Source organism: Prorops nasuta, unplaced genomic scaffold (assembly GCF_024137725.1).
Source record: "Prorops nasuta isolate Cenicafe-Biocafe unplaced genomic scaffold, Cenicafe_Pnas_1.2 PNAS00010, whole genome shotgun sequence".
NCBI lineage: Eukaryota > Metazoa > Arthropoda > Insecta > Hymenoptera > Bethylidae > Prorops > Prorops nasuta.
The window spans coordinates 7,093,524-7,113,696 of record NW_027116807.1 but is presented as its reverse complement, the minus strand read 5'-3'; the positions used below and the strand labels follow the sequence as shown (position 1 = coordinate 7,113,696).

General features: G+C 43.1%; 1 protein-coding gene and 1 long non-coding RNA gene across 3 annotated transcripts; one reads left to right on the top strand and one right to left on the bottom strand.

The window, feature by feature from the left end:
• The first annotated feature begins 496 nt into the window (after positions 1-496).
• LOC136777129 (uncharacterized) lies at positions 497-19,880 on the top strand. Its single transcript, XM_066733202.1, has 5 exons — positions 497-841; positions 2,062-2,283; positions 11,900-11,982; positions 12,762-15,210; positions 16,036-19,880. Exons 3-5 carry the CDS (start codon positions 11,907-11,909, stop codon positions 19,280-19,282), a joined length of 5,772 nt encoding a protein of 1,923 aa, XP_066589299.1. The 5' UTR covers positions 497-841; positions 2,062-2,283; positions 11,900-11,906; the 3' UTR covers positions 19,283-19,880.
• LOC136776910 (uncharacterized) lies at positions 3,387-6,193 on the bottom strand. 2 transcript variants are annotated; one of them, XR_010823174.1, is made up of 4 exons: positions 6,057-6,193; positions 4,791-5,186; positions 3,747-4,677; positions 3,387-3,607 (listed from the first exon to the last, which is right to left on the bottom strand). It is a non-coding gene; the product is annotated as an uncharacterized lncRNA (long non-coding RNA). The 2 variants fall into 2 exon arrangements; XR_010823175.1 differs by lacking the exon at positions 6,057-6,193 and adding an exon at positions 5,275-5,446.
• Positions 19,881-20,173: the final 293 nt, after the last annotated feature.

Below are 20,173 nucleotides of genomic sequence, written 5' to 3'. Positions count from 1 at the left end.
GTAACGTACAATTAATGTCAACTCGGATTAGCACAGTTTGAGGAATCCCGATCGAAGAGAACAGGGAAAGCCGCTTGGTTTGCTACATACGGAGAATCCAATAAGACCAAGACTCGTCTTCTCCAAAAGGCTGCTTTCTGTAACCAGTCGCTCCTTCGCAAACAGGACATCCAAGAAGAGATACACGTTTCTCGAGAATCCCAGTGAAACTGCGATACACAAAGGAGAATTGCAACAAAGAAATTTGGGAAAACCTTGAGAGCTACCAAGTTGGCCAAATATAGGTTACAGCTCTATTATATACAATAGTTTTCCCACTTCAAGCACGATACAATAGCGCACTTTCCATTAATTCGTTGTACAATAACCTATTAATTTGTGTGCGCGCCGATTAATCGATCACGGGCCACACCTGCCGTAGATTAAAGAACAGGATTGAAGCTGATCCAATTTTCCCAATCGGATATCGGTCGTCGACGGAGCACCAGGAGCCGTCTTACAATCACCCGGATACCATCGATCGACCTTTCACGGGGAAGTCGCTGAATTAACCGGAAATGCATCACAGCTGCCATCAGAAATGGGATGTCCCGGATTTAAGAAAAAAATTGCAAAATTTTAAACACGTGTGATACATGGATTGGGCCAGATTACAATAAGAGTGACGTTAACCGAGGGTCGCATAAAACTTTCCTTGAACGAAAGCGAAATTCGGTGGGAACCGGTTGGACGGGTGCCAGTCGACCCCTGCAGTTCTCCGGGTCCCCGAAAATCTCTCGTGAATCCCGGAAGCCACGAGAGAGAATTCCATCGCACTGGAATATTCTCGGAGAGAACCAAGGTATTTCCAAGAAACGAAATTTTTTCCAGTGATTTAACGATTTTCCTGCAATTTCTCATCACATTCGATCCCGAACGAATCGAAGATTGTTTTTTCTCTCGGTAATTTGACCGATTCGGGACGTAAATTACGTCGTTGGTCGCGCAGCTAATTGACGTGGCTTAAATAATTGCATTCGCACCACTTTGTTTAATTGCGTCCTTACTCGAGCGCGTCTGAGGTGAACCAAAGATTACCACTGTGTCCGCACGTCGATCTAAAATCATTAAATTAGAGAATTTATATATGCATTTTTTTAAATCTAAGATAAACATTGGATCATTTTTTGTTGTTTAATTTTTAGTTAACGCCAATAAGACTACTAGTATGAAAAAACGTAGAAAAAACTCTTACTCGGTTCATCGACTACGCTCGCTGAAGCCAAAAGTTTGAAAGTCGAGGAAATTCTTTTTGTTGAAAGTAACAAAAACTATCAAGACCGTTTGTGGTCTTCTAAAACGGTTATGGGGTTCGCCAATAGAGGTGAAGATCGCTAAATATTCAACGAGCTGCTTTGCTCCAAAAACCACTCTAATTTCACCGAACGCCATTAACCTAAAATCCTGTCGTTCGTATCAAAATGCGTGTATTATTCAATCAAATCTGCGAGACGCAATAATTGTTGGTAGCCACCATACATTTGATCTTGCCAATAATCAATTTTACCAGCAGACTTTCTCTCGTTGGCAATAAAGTCCATTCCATAATTTCTATTTATTATCCGACCATCCCAGGGTTTCTTTATTTTTCTTGAAATTCTCGTTTCACGTTGACTTATTCGAATTCCTCGTCCCAGACCCATTTTATATCTGTCACACTTTGTCTAAAGAAAAATTATTATCTTAGAATTTGTTTATACCATTCCTTTATTTTCTTACCTTTTTTACCTTCAGCCAAGTTGATCGAACATTAATAACTCAACTTACTTTCCCCTGATGTAGCCATCGCAACTAGATTAATGCAGAAAGATTTCTCACGGTTCAATATCTTCGGCTTATCATAACAAAATAAATTTACGAATACCGAGCCTCTTAAATTTCATTTGCTCATAAATATCTAGCAGCTCATCTGATACGGAACTTTGATACGGCCGTAAATAGTTATTTGAATTTTCCTTGGCACGCTTGCGATTGGAATCGAATTTCGTAGTATTGCAGGCACTGAAGTTTCTTTCGTTTCAGTATAATCGATGACACCGCTCTCGCCTCGTAAAACTGTCCGGCAGGATAGTGCCGAGATTATTTGCATTGCTGGACCTGTGACAAGTTGCATAGCGGAAGGAGAAGAACGAGTCGAAGAAGTGGGTGAGGACGAGGAGGAGGAAGAAATAGAAGAAAGAAGATAAAAAGGTCGAGGAGGCACGCTCTCGACAAAGACGTAGCCCGTTACGGGCCAGAACAGGGGTAAGGCTCATTGGAATTTCATATTAGCCTCGCTGAATCTTCAGCTCCTGCGAGCAACTGTTCACAAACGGCACAACCTTTTTGCGCGTGCATCTCTTATCATCAATCGCATGTCTTATCTCCCCAACATCTTGCAATCATGTTTCCATCCACACCAATCAATCGGCCAAATCGATTTTACACATGTATACAAACGATACACGGATAGCACAGCTCGTGTTGATTATTGACCACACGATTTTTCATCTTCCTAACCTCAATTTGGCGATGCTGCTGCTTCTAATGTTGCGCCAATTTCCATCCAAAGTAAACCACACAGTATGGCCGATTCTTTGAACAAATGCTTAATACACTGTGACAGCAATTAAGAGTGAAATTTAATTGCTGAAAGCAGCGAATGATAGTTTCCATCCACCTTTGTAATTATAGAGCATCTATAATTGTTGGTTCTGGATAACCACGGTCATCTCGCTCCTGCATTCATTTGCTGAAAAGTAATAGATTTTATGTTAATGTACTCGCCGCCTTTTTCGACATTTTAAACAGCCACTTGAGGTTATTTTATCACCAATTTTTTCCGACTTATATTTTCACGAATGATCGACCAGAAAGAAGCGAATTGCTGATTTAATGGCCAATTAAGGCGTTGAAAGTGCCAATTAGAGCCACGAGCGGATTGTATAATATTCAGTGCATAATGTTTCATGCACCCTGGATTTAACGATTCTACGGAAAAAGAGATCATAGCATAAAATTCGTTTGCTGTATTATTCATGAAAATACTTACGATAATGCACATTAATCTAAATGCTTCGGTGAACTAAACGTTTGCCGTGGCAATAATTCACCGAGGAGCAAGCCTGGCTTCCAGTGCTTCCACCTAGAGATTCCAGGTTAGACTTTTGCATACATCGTCGTCATTGATAAATTCAATTGAAACGTTAGAGGGAAGAAAAGCCTCGGAGGAATTTAGACTTTCGTCGAGCGTGTAAATTGGCACCTTTCAAGAGTCTCCATGGAAATTCTGTTTGGGTAATTTCGCTGTCAGGTGCAGTTCGCCCCGCGGGACTTTCCAACTTCCGTTTCGTAATTCCCGATCGGTGTCCTCTTCCTCCTCCTCTTCGTGACTCACTGCTGCAACTAACTATAACTGGTCATTGGGACAGCGTTAAATATTCATGAAAAGGCTGCGTTGTACGAGATGATTCGTGCCGTTGCCTCAAAATGCGCCAAACAAGCCTCTACCATATAATTGTTGTATTTTCTTCTACAAGCCAAAGCCACGAATGGTCTACTTCGTTCGCTCTCATCCCTCGCCATAGAACTAGAAAGACAATTATAATATATAGAAATGATTGCTGAGCTCATTGATTTTAATGAGATTAATCGCTGGTATTAGAATTACATTCAATTTCAGTAATTAAACTCTGCACTTTTTTCCTTCTAAATATCGTTGTATTTACCGAGGCAGCATTTTTCAGTGCATCGCTGTTCGCGTGAAGCACGGTTGACTCGTTGCCCACTGCGGTTTCCGGTAGCTTCTCTTACCGACCGTTGATAGACGAGCTCATTATGAATCCTGTAGTAAATATATAGATCCACTTGAGATACAACTCCGTGATACTCGATCTCACCGTGTCATTTGATCGCGGAGGCGTATCGTGGCTTTACGCTGCGGTTGCGGTTTTCGTTACCAATCAGCCGTATCGACAATCCCTGTCAATATTGTCCATATTTCCATTTAGATGCTTCCCCAACAAACTGAAAAATTGAAAGAGCTGGTTAGGATATTTAACGATGCTTTACGTAGCATAAATAATAGCCTGAATATCCTGGCACGTAAATCTGTTGCACTTGAGATTTTCAAGGTCAATCGTAACATACGCATATCAATCGCTGCGCACTAGGTGCGCGCATATTCTGCTTTGTCTTAATTTTATTAATCACATTCGAGTGTCGTTCGTAGAGTACCGTTACAAATATCGATGGCCTATGGTCATCATGAGAGACCAGTTTTGCGGTAACAGCAGTGCACTTGCGGTTTTGCATGTACTCAACGATGCACCGTTCGTGCAACAAAGCATCGGACACAGGTTGAATGCCTCAATTATAACACTCCGTCAACGAGTTAAATGTCTCGGAGGAGCATTCGTTTCCAAAATGGCGAAATAGAGCGAAGCTTGCCCAGCTGCTTCCACGATGAGACGATGCTAGAACGGGAGTGTTTCCTGCCACACCAACACCGTTACCGAACGAAATATTAATAATCCGAGCAATGACGAGAGACGTCCATCTCGCTCGATTTCCACGGCCTCGTTTTCGCGTAATCCGCGACTGGCGATTAAAACTCGCTGGAAACTTCCAAGAGATTTTACTGCTCGATTAATTTTACAGCTAAAACAAAGAAAAACTATATAATCATTTATAAATAATTTCATCGGGCGAGTTAGAGTGGTAAAGAAGAATGAACGATAGAAATTCTTCAGGGCTAGCCATGAAATTGGTACCTTTGGATGAATCCTGAGACGAGTGTAGAATTGGAAGGAAGAGTCTTAAACGTGTTTGGATTGAACGCTGGATCAATTAACGACCTCAGGTTTTCTTGGTCGAGTGTTAATGACGCGCTGGAAAATGCGGTTTTATCTTTCACGGGGAACGGGCTTCCCGAATGACTTGGAAGGTTTCGTTCGTGACTCATAATATTGCCGTGCTCGTTTAAGATAATCTGTATAAAATTCTGTGGTTCCTTCTCGCTCGTCAGAAGGATCATCAACCGTTATACCCGTCGCTTTTTTCTGCTCGCATGAGATAATCACCATTCCAGTCATCGTCCAGCCGTCCAGCTTGAATTTCCTTCCCAGTTCATGGGAGCATCTCGTTAATCAAACTTATCCCCTCTCGCTCTGCAACAGATGTCCAATAAATCTTTTACACCCTAGCTGCCTTCTTGCAAAATTATATAGCCGAGAAACTCGGCCTTTGTAAACGCACCTCTCTGCGTATCTATAGCAATCATCCACTCAGCCATTCTTCTACTGCATGTTATAACCTCTACTATTTTTGTTTTACGATGTTTACGACTCCCTCTGTACACCGAGTGTGCCGAGCCTTTTCGCGGGAAATCAAATCTCTTGCCATTGGCCAGATTGGTCTCCCCACCGTCGCCAGTATTTCAGTCAAATCAGTCGATCGTCGACGTTCCCTTGCATTTCTTCCAATGGCGTATTTCCGAGTAACGAAAGAAAAATACTTATTTAAGAAACAGATTAAAGCAAGTGAATTTGATGTACACGAAACGATAAAAAAAACTGTAGAGGCAGATCGCGTTATTGATAAAACGTATTAAGTTCTATTCACACGTTCTCCTCGTTGAATAAATGGCAGTGTCATGATATTCTAGGAATTTAATCTCACCGAGTCAAGTTTTATTTATGGAAGGCCATTTTACGTTATTTCGCAGGTGCATATGAGAATCTTCCATGTTCAGGCATCGTTCGAATTAGAAAACCACATTTAACCGACAGGCTGGCACGCGATTGGTCGGTCGTTAATTACGACTGTTTTGAGGTTATAATCGAACGTAGGTTATCGATTCGAGATAGGTTGTAATTGATCGCTGTGTGATATACATGGAACGAGTGAAATTACAAGTGGAATGAAATTTCCTATTGTTGTTTGATGATCGACAATCGATCGTAAATATTCGGGATATTTATGTAATTGAAAAAACACAGCAGCGAATGGGATGGTTATGAGTTATAGGTTATGTTTACCAAGTTGAGCGACTATGAGGATTCCTCCGGGGGCCACCACCACAAGAAGTGCCGCTATGTCCCACATAAAGCTCGGGCATGCGCCATTCTCCCAGCTACGCCTTCTCCTGTCACTTCTTTTTTCTTTTTTCTGTTCCTCCTCATCCCCATCTCCAACGCGATCTCCAACTCTCGACCCAACAACCGGAAGTCCACGTGCTTCCGGACACAGACGCTAAACAAGTGACACGAGTTCATCCAGTCTCGATTGTTTAACTCTTTATTGTCTTATACTTGTTTACTTTTTTTCTTAACCATATCATTTCCGTTCCAACAGTTACTCCGTAATCGTTCGAGAAAAGTAATAGTCTCTTACGTTTTCTACCTTTTTTTCCTTCCAATTGCACAGAATTAACCTATAAATCTCCCGGTGGTAGTAAAAATCCACTCATCGAGTCATGTTTTATTCTTGTTTTTTCGCAACAAGGAAATTTTATAGTCTTGAAAAGCTAATGTCGCGAAGTGCGGGAAGATGAGATGGATAAAATAACGATAAAATCTAGAGGAACGTTTAAATTTTTCATTAATTCGGAGATTTCGCGTACGTGTTAATTGTGCCGATCGTTTCAACGAGATCGCGCCATTGTGGTGTATATCTATTAGTTTGGCACGATTATCTTCGCACTCAATTTACCGCCCGAGGCACACCTCGTTAAGTGTGAAAGATGTTTGATTAAGCTAATTGCGGACTGCAATCTCATTTCCGATATTAGAGCCGGTAATTGAATGGGGAGAATCAGTTACAATCCCCTGTTGAAGATTTTCGATTTCGGTTCCGTTAGAAAATCTGGCCGTAACGCCTAACTGATACGTTGGCCATTGACGCTAGATGTCGCAACTGTTTTACGGCTCGTTATAATGGAGCCACGGAACTGGTTAGCGGATCCTTTGTTTATCTGATTTAGACGACGACGTTTCGCAATTGACGTCGTCGGGACGAAGAATTCTCTTGACTTTTTTGTTCATCTCTTCGTTAAATTCAGCCAAAATTTCTACAAGATAATTAAGCGAATTCAAATAAACCGTTAATACGCGATCCTTCGGAAATCCAAAGCGAGCGCGACGACAAAAAACTGCTGAATTATAAAAAATGTTTCGTTTTTATTCTATTAACATGAGAGAGAGAGAGAGAGAGAGAGATCGATACATCATTAATCTCAGCTTCATCGAAACGGAGTAAGCAAGCTTATCGGTTTACAATGGACTACTTGTAGTTTCCAGCGATCCCCCACCCAGTGTAATTTAACTAATTGCAATGTGGAAGATGGCAAAAAGCACTGTCCGACAAGCCTAGATCAAGCATCGAAGTGTTTCACGCGCGACAAAGAAGACACTGGAAGTCGATCGATCGGAAATCGCTTTTTCCATTTGACGTGGAGAATTTGTTATGGAAGTCTTTCATCGGGAACTCGGGAAGCTGAGCTGAAGTGAACTGGCAAGATGCTTGTTTTGATTGCTCATGCTTTCCGCGGGCTAAAGGGCATCGTGCTTTCAACGGGCGAATAGAATCGAACGGAATGGAACGGAACGGCACGCGGCACTCGATATAAACATAAACCGGTTTCCAGGAAGAGCATTAGTCCCAGGGCTAGGTTCTCTTTTTTTGTGTTCCTGGAGGCTGGTACGCTACGTTGTAGCGCTCCAGTGATCCACTTGTGTTACCCAAAGCAAATAACAATCTGTTTTACTCTCGTGCCATTTATTTCAGTCACACGTGTCAGCTATGCGATCCATTTCACTTGTTCGCTGTAATCGCTCTGTACGCAAACAAAATTCCTAATCCCTTATCCTCTCATATAACTCATTATTTACATGCAGTATTCCAAATGAACAGAGAAGACTCTTTTCGAGAAATATCTCGACATAGCACGACTCAGAATCAGAAGGAAGAAGGAAGAAGGTTGGTTTAAGGGATTTTTTGCGAATGAGAAGAGGTTAGGTTAGGGACGAGTACGATGGGGAGGAGGGAGTAAGTGGCCTCACCCAGTTATCACACCGGCCAAGGTAACTTGCGCTTAGTTAGCATATATATAGTATATAGGTGCGTGGCCGAAGGTTATTCAACCCGCTACATCTCTTGGAGTAACGGTCCCGCGACGGGGACCCTCCCGCGGACGAGGTGCGTGTACGAACTCGACTCGACTCGGACTCGAACTCAACTCAAGTCTCGAGCGACGCCGGCCACGCCACGCCACGCCGGGGCTCAGTCAGCCGTGCACCATTGTCGAAACATCAAGTCAACCGGACTTGCTCGACTTCTCTATACACACGTTTTTCTTAATTTTCCTTGATCAACGAAAATATCCTTATCAATTTATCTCCCTTTCTCCCGCTCCTTATTTACAGTTACAGATTCATTCACGTTTCGGTCGATAATTTTTCGCGAGTTTTTCTTTCTCCTCCCCGTTGATTCGGGGTAGTTCGTAGCAGTTCGTAGTTTCGCTCTATCGGAGTGCGTGAGTTTTTAGTGCTAGCTTTAGATGAAGGCTTCGCATGGTTGAACGCAGGTGAGTCCCTTAAACCGTATCGGATGAAAATCCTAAGAAAAGTCGAGAGTGAAACTGCGGCTTTCGATTTATAATTGGGTATCGCTAAGCGAATTCTGTTCGATCCATGCTGGATCTCCGCGTGCACGATAGAAAGGAGCCTCTCCTTCGCCTTTCCTTGCGTTGCACGAGTGAAATGCAAACCAAGCAAAACATCGACAGATCGGCAGCTGCCGGAACGAAAATCCGATATGCTTCGATCGAACGACAAGTTGTTTTTCATGCAGTTGGCGCTCGAGTGCCAAAGTGGTCGAACGGGTAGGTTAATTTTACGAAGGGCAACAAAAATTAGGTTATATGTCGTCTTCGTTGCAACACTGGCCTCGTGAAGCATGTTGTACACATCAAGTTTAATACGGGTTTTGAAAGGAATTCTTCCGTCACGAGGAGATACCAAGAAAAATCTCTTTTATCCTGCTGTTACAGGAATCACCGAACTTGTTTTGAATTTTAAGCAGTCTCGCGAGGGAACGCTCGAGAGAAAAAAAACAACGTAAAAATCAAAACTCGCGCATGGGCTCACTTTTCATTTCACGTTGGGCTTATAAATCATTCATTATGATCCACGGAGAGAAATTTCATTTTCGTGCGAGCCAGATTTGGTACGACTGGTCGAACGAAAATTACGAGCAAAAGTGCAGTGGACATTACGAGTACCTATCTCGCGTATAAAATGCGAATGTCGAAGAACCGTTGCGAAAATTCATAGCACCTTAGAATATTATGTAAAAAGAGGGGAGGGGCGTATAAAACGGTTAAGAGGGGGGGGGGGGGCGTTCGGTTAATTGGAAGAGGTTTCTGGGTGTTTTAATAGGAAACGCGTGTACGTGTGCGGCAAAGAACCGTTGGAACGTTAAAAGCGACAACGACCACGCGTTAAAATCACAACACAGTGCGAGTGCTGTTGTTGCAGCCTAGTCAATCATTGCGGTGCCCGGAACGATTTTAACGGTAACTCTCGACTCGAAATTCCTGCATTCATTAATCACTTACCATGCTCGGGCAGCGAATAACAAAAATTCGATTGTTAATTTTTTCCACCCCCTCCCCCCTCTCATTATATACGACTCATCGGAATAAAATTCTCCCACTATGCGCCATATAGTGCTTATTCGGTCGTACATAAAATTCTCAACGACCCAAACGATGCTTCTGCTTCCTGCGAGTTAAACATTCACGATGCTTCGAGCCTCTTAATGTCCACTCCTGCAAATAGGCGCGCGCGGAACGAGCTAACAAAGAGCGAATTTACCGATTGTAAAGATCCGAGTTTATCGGTCGTTCACGAAGAATCTAGCGAGTCCAGTTATTTCACGTATACCGATGCGGACCGATTGAATTTCGTTGGAGTTAACCTGGAAACATAATGATCTCGTAACTCGCTGCTTATAGCGGGAAGAAAATTATGGGAACGCGCGTGTAGATAGTAATTAGTTCGGGACGGGAAATAAAAATGAGGGATTCGGCTAATCGTCGATAATTTGCTTTCCGATCAAGGTCGAGTAGAATTCTCCATGGAACGATGATCCGCGGCGGAACCAACCGATTCGCTGAACAATCTGTCGAATCGACCAATGTTATTCTATATATATATATATATATATATATATATATACGTGTTCCGATCGACGAATGCGGAACGCGTCACGTTGTTGCTTGTAGGGGGAGGGATCGATATATATATATATATATATATACATACTACCGTTACGTAGCACGAATATCGACGAAAAAATGCAACGGTAAAAAAAACAACCGTCATATTTCTTTAACGATCGTGTCCTTTGCGAGAAAACGCTATAAAATATATTGAAAAGGAAAATGGAGATTGAAAATGGACGGTATAAAATTAGGAATGTAAATGAGGGACGAGACTCGTGAATTTTTGGTCGTCAGAGACAATGGGTTTCGTATGCGTGCTATGGTTGGTCCGATGGACGATCAAGGATCGAATGCGAATGCTATTAAAGAGCCCATCTCAGATTCGAATCATGCAGGCTGAAACTGCTTCTGTATAATTGCGTCACTTGCCGCTTCGGCACTCGTCGCAGCGCTTTTGCTGTGTGTGTGTGTGTGTTCGACGGAACAATTTTTCTAGTCCAAGGATCTTCGGCTTTGCTTCCACGATGCTCGACTGGTTTTAATCCCGTTGCTTTATGACGATAAGAGATACCGAAAGAAATACGTCCAAAAAGACTAAGCATTGCTCAATTAGTTTTCCACTCGCGTAATCGCACTCTTCTTTTTTTTTTAATATTTCTTCCTCGTATTTTAGATGTTACGGGTGCTCGAAGTACCACCGCGCAACGCTATATATGTATTTTATCTCTACGTTTAGGGACAGAGCTAACCTACCCTGTACTTTCTCTTTTGATATTATGTCAGGTTTTTTTTTTAAATTTCAAATATGAAGTTGGGGAACACGAGTTGGATATTACACAATTTTTTTAGTTTAAATCAGATAATTATAATAGTAAATGTTAAAAGGAATACAATGATTAAGTAAAGTTTATATAAAAGTGATGATAAAGTAACTTATAAAAATAAAGGACTGTTTTAACAATAACGGTTTGCGTTACTTTCTTTTAGGAATGAGGCATTACCCTCTGTTTTTTTTAAATAAATAAAAAATACTAGAATACGAACTACAGGGAGAGTAATGTTACTTACATTCTTAACAATCTTTCTTCCTTTGTTTCGCTGTAATAATGCAAAGATAAGATAGACGTCGAAAAAAAGTACATCCGACAAGAAAAAAAAAACGCGTTACTTTACCCGTTATCCCTTTCCGCAATCACACTCCTTTTTTTTATTATTATTTCTTCCTCGTATTTGCAAATGTTTTTAGTGCTTGAAACATCACCGCGAATCACTATACTTTTACCTTTTGTCTGTGTTGGGACTAGCTTACCTTATACTTTCTCATGTTACTAGTGTGGTGCCAGCTTTTTACTAAACTGTAAAATGTAAAGTTAAAGGACAGGTCGCAAACGAAAAGTCTATTCATTAATCATTTGAGTAAATCCCACTAAAACAATAATAATAATAAAGATCGAAAGAAAAACAATGATTTACTCAAGTGCATATACAAAAGATCATAAACCGGTATAAAAATAAAGGACGATTGACAGTTATTTTTATAACCATTAAGGTGTCGACCTGTATTTTTCCGAATAAATAAATAAAACTCGAATATATGTATAACAGGTAAAGCAATATTGGGTTTATTCTAAAAGACTCGTTTTCTTTATGTTTCAGTTTAAAAATGCGAATAGCAATACTGAAGATAGTCGTGGTCCTGCTGGCCGCAGGGTCCGGGGATACCAGACCCCAGAGGACTGGTAAGTTTCATCAAGAATGATTGCATCCAATTGGGAAAATCGTTAATCCGCGATAGTTTGATTTTCATGCACGAGAAAGTATCGAACGTGCGACGGAAAATGATATGGAATTATTTGATAAAAGCGTATAATTGTTCAATTAGAAATGGCCACTGACTCGATGCAGAAATCTAACTCTTCCGCCATTGAAGATTCAGTTCGGTTGGAATCTTTCTGCAAGTCGATGATCCCTATAATCAGTCTCTTTTAGGATTGCTAATATCTCTATTGGCAAATTGATTATCGTGCGTTTTCTCCGTGTTTCCTCATTTCATATTGCGGGAAAGTACGCAAGAACGCGCGATATCGAATAAAATTAATATTTGTATACTATTGCAGGGTCTAATAATGGTAGTGGCCAATGAACGTGTGCTATATATTTTACGTTTTCCGCGAAAGTTTACTTATGATACCTCACAACGACGATGACGACGACGATTAATTCGAGTCGCACGCACACGCCACTCGACAGTTTCACGGTCGCGCGTACAAAACGCCGGAAGCACGAATAAATAAACTTCAACTGGTAATTACGCGATTCCATGCAGAAATCTAATCGCGAGGGAATCGAACTCAATTTCGACTTTTATTAGCCAATGACCAAGGACGGAAGTGAATGGTGAACGGGTCGTAATTATATACGGTATCCCTGGATTATTGTGAAAAACAACGGGGATTAAAGACTTGTCCCAAACTTTCGTACAAAAGAAAATTTTCTAACGATTACTGATGTTCCACAGGTAAAGCAGCATCGACCTCTCCGGAAGGATGGAGGCCCACAGTGGCTACGAAGAGTACAGCAATGATCCAGGGTGAAAACAGGTATAGGAACTCGGGCAGTAATAATAAAGCGTACGCTGGATATTACCAAGGACCGATAATCCCGATTAGTTCCTCCTCCTCCTCCTACTCCTCTTCTTTTCAATACAAGAAACAATCTAATCCATCGAGCGTTCTGAGAGCCAGGAGCATCTCAGGTTATACCTCGATTAGGGCTAAACAGGCAGGATCGAAGTCGGACTCGACCTTGCGGCACAATGCGAAACCTACCGAAGGGTCAATGACCCCGGCGAAATACGATGGTTTCGCATCGAGTAACACCCCCGTCAAGGTTGGGTCTGATTTTGTCCCCTGGAGAGCTATAGGGAGGGTTCGGGAAGAGACTAGTTTATCACAGGTCGATCGTATATGGTCAACAGCCGGAAACCATGGAACAGTCCAAGACGGTGTCCCACCATCGCCTTCTCGCAAGGCTTCCAATTGGATTGGTTCTGCTCCTGTTTCCGGCTGGATCAGCTCTCGTAGATCTATCCCATTGTACATCCCAACGAAAAATGACAAAATTTCTGATCCTAAGCCCCGGCGTCATTTCCTTGATCATGATGAAACCAGGAGAAAAGCTGTGCTGGCGAAGAATCCCAGCAACAGATTTATTCCCCTTAAATCACTTCAATTGAAAAACGTTCAAGGGAAGAGCAGTAGCGATTCGTCTAAGACGAGAGAAAATAACGTTAAAAATACTTTCCATAAGACATTCGTCCCAATGAAGCCATTGAATTCTCACACTGGTGATAAAAATGCAAGCTCGCATGGGAGATTGTTGGTATTACCAGCGGAATTGAAAAACTGGCCGAATGGAGCTGTACAAAACGTGGAGGATTTATATAATTATGAAAGGTATACGATGACGATGGGCCAGGAGACGAAAGCTAAGAATTCGAGCAAGTTGAGTCAGAAGCCGGAGAAAGATCCGACGGTGGAAGCAGGCCAGGAGGAAACAATACAATGGCTGAAGATACCAGCTTTTACTGGAGATTCGAGTCACGTAGCGGAGGAGGACGACTTCGGTAACACAAGCGATACCTTTGAGCCCGTATACAACAATCTGGAACCAAACAGCGCTCTCGAGCAAGAAGATAAATGGATTATCGTGAAACCACCGAGCATTTCTCAGTACGAGGAAGCCTCGGGTTGGCCTTCAAGCGTGGATAAAAGGCCAACCTTTAATCCTCTCACGCATGTACAGCAGGACACCGTGGTACATATTCTGAACAACGGCAATAAGCCAAATGTCACGGTAACGGAAATGAAAGATCCACCATTGAAATTAACCAATGATGATACAGCTACAAGGCCAAACGTCCACATAATGTTCACGTCCCAGAAGGAGGACCAGGAGGTTAAAGTCCCCGAGGACTCTCCGGTTATTCCACAGGCGGCACTGAACGACGGTTGCCCAACTATAATGATTAATTCCATCACGAGAATAAACAACACCATTGAAAGCAAAGAAGGTTGCACGGACCTTAACATAGTCATAAATTCCCAGATTCTAAGTACGAATGTGCTGAATCATGTAGTTGCAGATGACCCTTTACTTCCGGATCCCGAGGCCAATGACAAATACGTTGGCGATCCTTCCGAGGATTCTCATCTCGCCTCCACCGACTACTCTCTGGTGTCCACTTCCGGATATGGACAGCAATATGGTAATCCTGCGCAGGATCAGCCGGAAGTGGCCCAAGAGTCACAGGTGTCCACGGTCGTTTTTCAAGGGACCCAGATCAGTATAGGTCAGAGCGTGGACGGTGAACCGGAAGCGGAAGTGGTCCAAGAGGATCCAGTTTCGAACGTGGATCCTCCGGCTTCCGGTGTAGCCGAGGACGTTTCCGGTGGCGGATCCAGTGCTGCTGACTCCCCGGCAGTTCCGGTTGGTCAATCGAACGACGCGATTTCCTCGGTGAATTTGCCTTCGATTCCGGGCGGTGCGTCGCTTCCGGCTCGTCCTAGTATACCGGGTCCCGCCTCCCAGGGTACCGGAAACACTGCCTTGGCTCCGGTAGGCGCCGCGAATAGCAACGACGATGATGAAGAGTTCGATTATTCCCCTGATAGTTTCTTCGAGTCGGCTGCTTCCGCGTTTGCCTATTTCACGTTTCTCAATCCGCTTCATTATGGATTCTTCAGCCTGGCTGCAGCGCCTTTTGCTGCCATGGCTGCTGGCGTTTTAGGCGTGGCTGCTTTTCTCTTCCCTTGGGCGTTTCCACGCGTATTCGGCTTAGGAAGATCCTCCTCCGATTTAGTTACCATCAGGTTCAGACCGAGCCTCGATGAAGTCGTCAGGCGTTCCGTTCATAAATACGAGAGGCTGAACGACTGGAAGGGCAAAAGGAGGAAGAAGAAGAGATGAAAGGAGCCTAATCGCCTCCGGGCGCTAGTACAATTTCTTAGCTTCGCTATCTAGATCGAAACTAGCTCTCCTTTCATGATCTTGTATACTCCCTGAATAGCAGGATATCCTGATTCTTTTATATACCTTTCCTCAATATCTCTCTCTCTCTCTCTCTCTCTCTCTTCTATATTTTTTATACCTTTCACACTCTTTGCCTGTGGATATACCATCCCATCTCTCATACGTAATAAGCATTCGTAAAAAGCCTAGCTTCAATGAAAATAAACTGCAAATTATCTAACTTTTATTATTATAAGTCTGCCTTTATTTATCTATTTATTGTACGCTAAACTACTATACGTAGCTGTAAGCTGGCCTAATTAACAATAAGGAATCTTATTTATTACACCAACAGTATTCCTTAGCAATTAACAGTTTCGTCATTTCAGGGCATTTAGCGTAATGTGCCAGTTAATTTGTAATCTTAATAAAACATTCAACCAGAAACGAGTATTTTTATTAAACATCTTATATCTACTGAAAATAAACTCCTGAAATAAAAGTCTAATCATTTTCCTTTCCCCGTCCTTGCTCTCTATATCATCAATTAGCACACGACAACATTGCATTTGTCGCGTTAAACTCCTGAAACTAGCAGAATTGGTTAAATTGCACAGGTAAGAAGATATACGAGATAGGAGAAGGTAAGATTCTGACTATATTGGAAAAAAGAGAAAATGAAAATATTAATACTTGCATTAGAGCGCTTCGAAAAGTAGAGAGAGAAATTAGGTTAAGAGATTATAGATGAACGATGGTGTGAATGGAGAATTCTTTTTCAGTTCTCCGGCAAATGGCAGCGATCGTCATTTAAAGGATCTGCAGGAGATGGATCAATCGTTGAGGACGGTCGCAACCCAGTTGCTGAACGCCACGAGTCCGTCCGATCTCCCGAAGGTCATCGAGAGATCTACGACGACCAGCACGAAGAAGACCAGTCCAAATCCGGAAGTGCAACATCTGGATGAAAAATCAACCACCAAAGTTTCAAGTCCGGATGTAAATACAGCGGGGACCATGGTGAGCTTTGGTCGTCCGATCAACTCCAAGTTCAGCTACTTCGAGAGTAGCCATCCGGGCCAAGCGATGGCCTTGACGGAGGAGGAACTCGAGAGGGAAATGAGTTCGACGAAGACCACGTCGGTTTTGAAGAGCCAGCAAACCACTACGGGTGGAATCTCAACGTGGATCTTGTTGAATCCACCTTCGACCACTGTGAAACCAGGGGACGAGAAGAAGGGTAGCCAAGGTCAAACGGAAGTACGTCTGACGACGAAGCCAGGAAGCTCGACCGTAGTCACAACAGCAATGCCTAAGATTAAAAGTCCAGAGAAGGTGACCTTGGAGACTTTGCATCAAGAAACATCAACGACTGGTAGTACGGCAGTGGAGAAACAAACTACTGGTACGAGGAAACCAACGAATGCTACCAGAAAGGCCACTCCTACGGTTCAAGTGGACAAGATCACCGAGAGTATGGAGAAAATCTCGTCTTCGAGTTTTACAACAGCTAAATTACCACCAACTACCACGTTAAGTAGCATTATAGAGGGTAAAATTGACGTAGTCCCTCCAACAACGAGTAAACCGCAGGTGGTCAGAACGACCCAGAAGCCTAAATCGACGACGTTGAACATTTTCAAATCGACGATCAGTGTGAAAGCACACAGACCCACAAGACCCCCAAGACCGAAGCCTTTGAATCCCAAGCGTATCACTACCACGAAACCTGATGTCAAGGTCAACTCTGCGGCAACGTCAAAGATAGAGAAGGTAACGTTCAGACCGGTACAGATGGTAACCACTGCTAAGCCCAGACCGGAAACTACAGAGAGACCAATGTTCATCACGAAAATCAAAGCTTCCGTTGTGATGAACAGCGAGAAGCCCAGTAGTACACCCCCATCGACTTCCGTTCTAACGACCTTGAACTTTAATAGCACTGCTAAGCTAAATTTTTCTGGTACCGATTTGGTGGAGGTTCCGGTGAAGAGTACTCCACCTGCTTCCAAGGTCAACAACGTGTTGAAGGTGCAATTGAAGAAATCAAACGAGAGTACGAAGGTCGAGTTCGAGCCGATAAAGGTCAACACGACTGTTCTAAAAATCGAGAAAGAAGCCACGGTCATCAAGGTCGATACGCCACAGGCAGAAAATTCCAAGGTCGACCTTGATCTGCATCCGGAAGTTACGAAGATCGATACTGAGAGCACTACATTATCCTCTACAACGGTCGCCAGTAGCACGACCACCAAGAGACCAAGAGGATACGGTCATAAGAAGAAGAAGAAGAACAAGAAACGCAAGAACGCAGTGAGAAATTCCTCCACTCCCTCTTTCTCCATTGGTACCACCGCAAGCACCACCATTCTTCAATCCATGCAGACCGTGGCAACCATAACTCCACCGGTCAGAACGGAAACCACTGATTCCTCCACCGAACTGGCCCTCGAAGACCACGATATTCAAGAATCGAAAGTGGTACCAGAGACGAAAATAGCCACGAACAATACCAAGACTAAGAAGAAGCAGCCTCAGAAAGCCATCAGCACGCAGATCTACAATTTCCTCAGCAGAGAGGTGATGCCCAGTTTTGGGGTCATGTCGTTGGTGGGTTTGGGACTAGGTCTGGCCTCGTACTTCCTGTATCCTTTCGGGGGCGCGATAAATCGCAGGAATTACGAGGTGGAGCCGAACAATTACAAGTACAGTCTCGAGGAGTACGGTGGTAATTATGGACAGAGCGAGGAGGAGGTGCTGTCAAAGGTTTACCAAGGAATGACCAACACCGACGAGAAATATGCTGGCAAGGACAATTATTACCGGTACCAGCAGCAATACGACGGTGCTTACGACTCGAAAACCACAAGAAGAGTCGATCAACGTTATCCTGGCACGGTATCCACTTCACCGGAGTATCGGCCACTGGAGAACGCTTACTTGAACACGGAATACCAGGCGTACACAAGAATACCGAACACCGAATCTCAAACAACTCCGAATTACTACGACAGACAGAAACACTCTGATTTCGTGGTTGGCTCGGATGTGTCGGTTTCTGGAGGAGGAAATCGGCAGTTCGTGGTTGGTAGCGTTCCCAAGGAGTATCCGGCTCAAAGCGACAGGACACCTACCTTACCTGCAGTCGCTAAGAAAGTTTCCTACGAGACCACTGGGGCCGACCCCGAGCAGGGGGGACTCAATTACAATTATCCCCAGAAGGCGGTGAACGTTCCTCCGACGTACAGCAAAGTGAGTCAGACTGCGAAACCCGAGGAGGGATACGAGGAAGTCGAGATTACACCGACGGCTGTTGCAGTGGAGCACGGACCTAGATCCTTGAGAATCAGGCGATCGGTAAGTGGTCGTGGTGCTCGGAGGGTAAGGAGGGACTCTGTAATCCAGGTGATACCGTCGAAGAAAGAACTGGAGGAGGAAGAGAAGGAGGAGCCATTGAGCAACGAGATCCTCGACATTATAGATTCCGCCTTACCTGGTGCACCGATCCTGCACGAGAATAAACACAAGGTGAAGAAGGAGGACAACGAGGTTGAGGACCTCGAAGGCCAGAAGAAGAAGCAGCACGAGGAAGATAAGACCAGGAGGAAGCAGGCAGCCTTCAGCACGAAGAAACCGGATGAGAAGAGTGTCCAAAACGAGGTTCCAGCGATCCACAAGATATCGGTGCCCAATGCCAAAGACAAGAGTGACAAAGAAGCCTCTACTGATTCTGCGAGTTCCTCCACTTCTGATGCTACCACCATCAACAGCAGCAGCGGCATCGGCAGCAGTGGTAGCAGCAGCAGTGGAACCGTGTACGAAAAGGGAGCCGAAGAAACCACCGCTGATTGGTTCAACGACCTCACGACGAAACCACCACCACCCCAAGAGGGCTTCAATATATTCAGTTTCGTGAAGAAAGTTGCTGAAATCAAGCTGCGGTTGGGCCTTACCATTCTGAAACACGCCAGTGAAGGATTCGCCAGATATCTGGGTCACGTTCAAAAGAGAATCAACGGAGAGGAGTGAAGAAGCGTTTCATGAAAAATTTAGGATTTTTCTGGATCTGACTTTGACGTATGGTCGAAATTTTTCTTATCTCGCTGGGAAATCGTCTTTTGTATGTACTTTAACGGTAGTACAGCACTAAGTAAGACTATAGGAAGCATTGTTCGATACTCACGATTGATGAAAGGTCTGGGAAAGTGACAAGGGATTCGATGAGGGAAAAACTAGGAGCTTCTTGCATTTCTTAAATTTAATAAACAAGACAATCGGCTATCGTAAAAATTGCTATTGGGGGTAATAAAAAAACAAACAAACAAACAAACAATCAAACAGACGAACAAACAATATTAGAGCGATGAAATATCAGAAATACAATAACAGTCGTGCAATTTGTAAGCATATTTTGGTTTTTTCCACGGAATACATTTTAACACGCTCCAATGCGACTCGTGGTAAAATGTATTCCAGAGATAGAATTTTTCAAAACCAGAAGATAGATATAAATAAAATGAAGAGATTTTACACATAATATTGCGACAGGTTTTGAAAGATCAAATCGATGAATTTTTTAACGTTTCGTTCAGATTATAGTGGCTGAGACGACTGAGTATCGGATAACTTACTGTAAAGTAAAAATAAATAAATAAATATGTATGTAGTTTAATATGTACTATGTAAATAAACATTTAAATCGATAAAAAGGAAACTGGTCTCTTTTTGTTTCACTAGTTTGTGAATATAAAGATAAGCTATAACGTTAAGAGGAATAAATTAGTAGCGGCATAAATTAAGGAATAATAAATTAGAAAGAGGGTCTCAACTAGAGGCTAATAGAGGAGTTGTCGAAAACGTTGCTTGTTCAGCGAATTACGATATAAAGATCGCTAGGGACTGATATAAATAATTCATTGA

Bases quoted from the DNA above. Each gene is read 5' to 3' on its own strand.
- LOC136777129 (XM_066733202.1), top strand. From the start codon at position 11,907: ATGCGAATAGCAATACTGAAGATAGTCGTGGTCCTGCTGGCCGCAGGG. The intron at 11,983-12,761 runs GTAAGTTTCATC...GATGTTCCACAG, and splicing joins TACCAGACCCCAGAGGACTG to GTAAAGCAGCATCGACCTCT. The intron at 15,211-16,035 runs AAAGGAGCCTAA...ATTCTTTTTCAG, and splicing joins AGGAGGAAGAAGAAGAGATG to TTCTCCGGCAAATGGCAGCG.